Below are 5,050 nucleotides of genomic sequence, written 5' to 3' on the forward strand. Positions count from 1 at the left end.
GCATGACTAGTGAATTTACAACTTAATTAAAATTGCATTTGATCCATACCATTTGATTTTATAATCCGACCAACAGTGTATGATAGATAGGCATTGAGTCATATTAAACTGCAGCTATGTAACTACTTTTTACCTACAAAAGGGGTAACTTCATATGCCGCAAACTGTTACTATTTTTTTAAATAGAGATGGGGGTTTCACCTATCAGCCAGGCTGGTCTTGAACTCCTGGCCTCAAATGATCCACCCGCCTTTGTCTTCCAAAGTGCTGGGACAGGCATGAGCCACCACACCCAGCTTCCTCAACCTGTTTTTTAAAACTTTCCAGAGAATAAAATATGAAGAAAAAAGTAAGATTTTATGAAAGCTGAAACAAATGGAGTAATTTTTTTCTCAAAAGAAAAAATTATGGCAGGAAGCGGTGGCTCACGCCTGTAATCCCAGCACTTTGGGAGGCCAAGGCAGGTGGATCACTTGAGGTCAGGAGTTTGAGACCAGCCTTGCCAACATATGGAAACCCCGTCTCTACTAAAAATACAAAATTATCAAGGCGTAGTGGCACACACCTGTAATCCCCAGCTACTTGGGAGGCTGAGGCAGGAGAATCGCTTGAATCTGGGCAGCAGAGATCTCAGTGAACTGAGATCATGCCATTGCACTTCAGCCTGGCAACAACAACGAAACTCCATCTCAAAAAAAAAAAAAAACAGAAAGAAAAATTACTATATGGAAACTGTCAAAGTCTTCTAGTCCAATGTTAAGATTTTTCTCAAGAATTTTCCATAACACTCCCATACATTTAAAAAACTGAGCTAGGCATTTTTTAAGAGGATCATTATTCATAACATATTTTTGCATTTTAAAATTACTCCCACTACAGTGTTTATGGACAATATTTTTCTTTAATTCTTGGGTTTTTTTTTGGAGTAGCCTCCCGAGCAGCTGGGACTACAGGCGTATGCCACCATGCCTGGCTGATTTTTGATTTTTAGTAGAGACAGGGTTTCACCATGTTGGCCAGGCTGGTCTTGAACTCCTGACCTTAAGTGATCTGCCTGCCTTGACCTCCCAAAGTGCTGGGATCATAGGCATAAGCCATTGCGCCTGGCCTTTATTAGTTAATTCTGACTCTTGTGAATGTTCAAATATCTAATTAGGTCCAACTGTAATTATTAATAATGAGTAAAATAATTCTAGTTTCTATATACCAGGTTAAAAAACTAATCTGGAAGTATTACCTTTTCCAATACTCGCATATTGGGCTACAAAATGACTTGTAACTCTCATTTGTTTTCTTCATCATTAGAAACACATCTAACATTTATACATTTCTTTATGTAGATCACTTCAAAAGGCATCTCAAACACTTTTCTAAAAATATAGATAATTGGGATTACTGAACAGTAATAGGAAAATTGCATTTTAATCAGCATTTTACTAATGGCCTTTCCATTTCCAAGAAAAAAAATCCAGACATGTACGGGCTTACTAATGTCCCTTAAAAGAAAGAAAGTGAAATCATTCCAAAATATGTCCAAACAAATCTGCTTTATATGTCTAGAAATAAAAGAATACCCATTTAAATATAATAGTTTCAAATTTTTGTACATAATTTTGTCTATACAGACCTTAAGATCACATAACATTCCAACAATCAGAACTTTTAAAAATATTCGAAATGCAGACAGTATCTGGTTATAAAAGATTTTAATATCAAATAAAATGTACATGATCAAAAGGCTTTGATTGCCATGTAAAACAGTTTCCAGGTTACATCAAGTGACTTTATCCTCTCCCATTTCAAATGAAATGTTAACAGCATAAACAATTTACAACGAATGATAAGAAGCAAAGGCAGTACATATCATCTGCAAGTTTCTTCGCAAGCTATAAAATATCATGTTCATATTTTTCTTATTTGTGATCTCAAAACAGGCAATATTTTCATTTCATCCACTCTGTTCTTATGTATTTGAAAAGCAGGTGTTATCCACCTACCACACGAGCACTGTTCACCATACCAGTTGAAGGAACCCAACTTGGCACTGCATTTTGGGCAAAGAAGCTGAAATAAAGCAAATGTGTTACTTTATTCATTCACTTTTATACAAAACAAATCATTATCTTTAGCAATCAATATAGGATATAAAAACAAGACACAGTCCCCACCCTGAGTTTATAATCTAATCAGTGAGATAAAATGCATTGGAAATTTACTGTAATAGATAGTAGACTACAATTATTGCATAGGAAGAATGTTGTATTCAGGGAGCTTGAAGGCAGAAAGGTAAGCTTACGATTTGATTAAGGAAGGTTTTGTGGATGTGGCAAATGTATATATAGCTTTTAAATCAGTTTGTATTTTAGGATTTCAAATGAAAATCATCACGGCTAAAGTACAGAAAAGCATGTTAGGATTTTCATGCTGTATTACTAATTGTATGTATTGGCAGCATATAAGTCAGTTTCTTAGCTATTTAAAGACAAACTGATATTCCAGGAAAATAGGTAAATCAAAAGAAGCCTAATAAGACAACTGCATTTTTTTTTTTTTTTTTTTTTTTGAGACGGAGTCTCGCTCTGTCGCCCGGGCTGGAGTGCAGTGGCTGGATCTCAGCTCACTGCAAGCTCCGCATCCCGGGTTTACGCCATTCTCCTGCCTCAGCCTCCGGAGTAGCTGGGACTACAGGTGCCCACCACCTCGCCCGGCTAGTTTTTTTTTTTGTATTTTTTTAGTAGAGATGGGGTTTCACCATGTTAGCCAGGATGGTCTCGATCTCCTGACCTCGTGATCTGCCCATCTCGGCCTCCCAAAGTGCTGGGATTACAGGCTTGAACCACCACGCCCGGCGATGACTATTTTCATAAAATTCCAATTAAACATTTTAGGATTAACATTTTTTACCCCACAGATTGACAAAATGTTAACAGTTTTATAGTATCTATTATGTCAAGGATATGGGGTAACGGGTACATGCATTCCATTACTGAAAACCAAATTTGTATGGGCATTTTGAATATCGGCCTGGAATATCACTAATATTTAAAATACATTCTTCAAGCCAGGAATTCCACTTCTAGGTATATATTCTACAGAAAAAAAATCAAACATGTATACAAATAAGTATGCACAGGATTTAGAATCTCACATAAAAATGTATTTAACTTGGTTGGAACGTGTGTGTGTGTTTCCCAGATTAAGTAAAATTAGAAAGCCAGAATCGCAAGCCACCAAAAAGAAAAACTGATAAATTAGATATCACCAAAATTAAAATCTCTAACTGCTACAAATAATACCATCAAGAATGGGAAGTGAGGCTGGGCGTGGTGGCTCACACCTGCAATCCCAGCACTTTGGGAGGCTGAGGCGGGTGGATTACCTGAGGTCAGAAGTTCGAGAGGAGCCTGACCAACATGGAAAAACCCCGTCTCCACTAAAAATACAAAATTAGCCAGGTGTGGTGGTGCATGCCTGTAATCCCAGCTACTCAGGAGGCTGAAGCAGGAGAATCACTTGAACCCGGGAGGTGGAGGTTGCAGGGAGCCAAGATTGCGCCATTGCACTCCAGCCTGGGCAACAAGAGCAAAACTCCGTCTCAAACAAACAAACAAACAAACAAAAGAATGGGAAGAGTAGGAATGTGAATTGTGATATGGTTTGGTTGTGTGTCCCCATCCAAATCTCATCTCAAATCAAATTGTAATCCCCACGTGTGGAGGAAGGGAGCTGATTGGATCATGGAGGCAGATTCCCCCACACTGTTCAGGCCATAGTGAATGAGTACTCATAAATTTTGATGGTTTTATAAGCGTTTGACAGTTTCAACCTCACACATGCTTCTCTCTCCTGCCACCTTGTGAAGAAGAGGCCTGCTTTCCCTTCCACCATGATAATAAGTTTTCTGAGGCCTCCCCAGCCATGCAGAACCATGAGTCAATTAAACCTCTTTCCTTTATAAATTACCCAGTCTCACGTACTATCTTTATAGCAGTGTGAAAATGAACTAATACATGATGGTTGCAAAAAACACCATGAATACGCTTTAAAAACCACTGAATTGTACACCTTAAATAGGTAAATTGTATGTATGTGAATTATACTATAATAAGGCTGTTTTTAAAAAAGCAGCATCATCTGAAAATGTGAGTTTGATCATAGGGTACCACTTTCTAGGCAAGACACTACTCGTAAACAGTTTCCTGGCCGGGTGGGCGCGGTGGCTCATGCCTGTAATCCCAGCACTTTGAGAGGCCGAGGGGGGCGGATCACGAGGTCAGGAGATCGAGACCATCCTGGCTAACGTGGTGAAACCCCGTCTCTACTAAAAATACAAAAAAATTAGCTGGGCCTGGTGATGTGCGCCTGTAGTCCCCACTACTCCGGAGGCTGAGGCAGGAGAATGGCGTGAACCCAGGAGGCAGAATTTGCAGTGAGCCGAGATCGCGCCACTGCACTCCAGGCTGGGCAACAGCGCAAGACTCCAACTCAAAAAAAAAAACAGTTTCCTCATGCATAACGTGTGAATATAACTGCTCTACCTATTTTCTAAAGCTATGGCATTCTTCAAATGGTATAATACAGTGAAAGGGTTTCATAAAATAGCCACCATACAAACTTTTATACAAACCATACAAACTTTCAAAATCATTATTATTATTATTATTATTATTATTATAGAATACCTTCACATTAATATCAAGTAAACCTAAAGGAGAAATGTGGCTGTCATGGCACACTCCCACCAAGTTAAACAATTATTTATATAAAATGTCACATGAACTGCATTCTTTCTTTTTCTTTTTTTCCCCACACACTGGTTATAGGAGCAAGAGGATGAGCTGCATTATTTAACTGGAAATGAAAAAGAATCTCATAGTAAAACATACTAAATTTCAATTTCCTAAAATATCAGAAAAAAAGAGAGACACATACAGGAAGCCAACAGAGAAAAAGAAAGACAGAACTTTTAACCTAATTTTAAAATCCCTGATTTACCCTACTCTTATTATAAAGTTCAAATTTTGTTAAATACATTTTTTCTTTTTTTTTT

At 38.0% G+C, this 5,050-nt stretch overlaps 1 protein-coding gene across 2 annotated transcripts in view; it reads right to left on the minus strand.

The window, feature by feature from the left end:
• Positions 1-1,689: 1,689 nt before the first annotated feature.
• DUSP12 (dual specificity phosphatase 12) overlaps positions 1,690-5,050 on the minus strand; it is an 8,512-nt gene continuing 5,151 nt past the window's right edge. For both annotated transcript variants that reach the window (XM_011952983.1, XM_011952982.1), the window contains one exon: positions 1,690-2,064. In XM_011952983.1, the coding sequence (XP_011808373.1) occupies positions 1,903-2,064 (162 nt within the window). In that variant the 3' untranslated portion in view covers positions 1,690-1,902. The remainder of the gene's footprint in view (positions 2,065-5,050) is intronic.

The sequence above is a fragment of the Colobus angolensis genome, unplaced genomic scaffold, assembly GCF_000951035.1.
Source record: "Colobus angolensis palliatus isolate OR3802 unplaced genomic scaffold, Cang.pa_1.0 Scaffold354, whole genome shotgun sequence".
Classification (NCBI taxonomy): Eukaryota; Metazoa; Chordata; class Mammalia; order Primates; family Cercopithecidae; genus Colobus; species Colobus angolensis.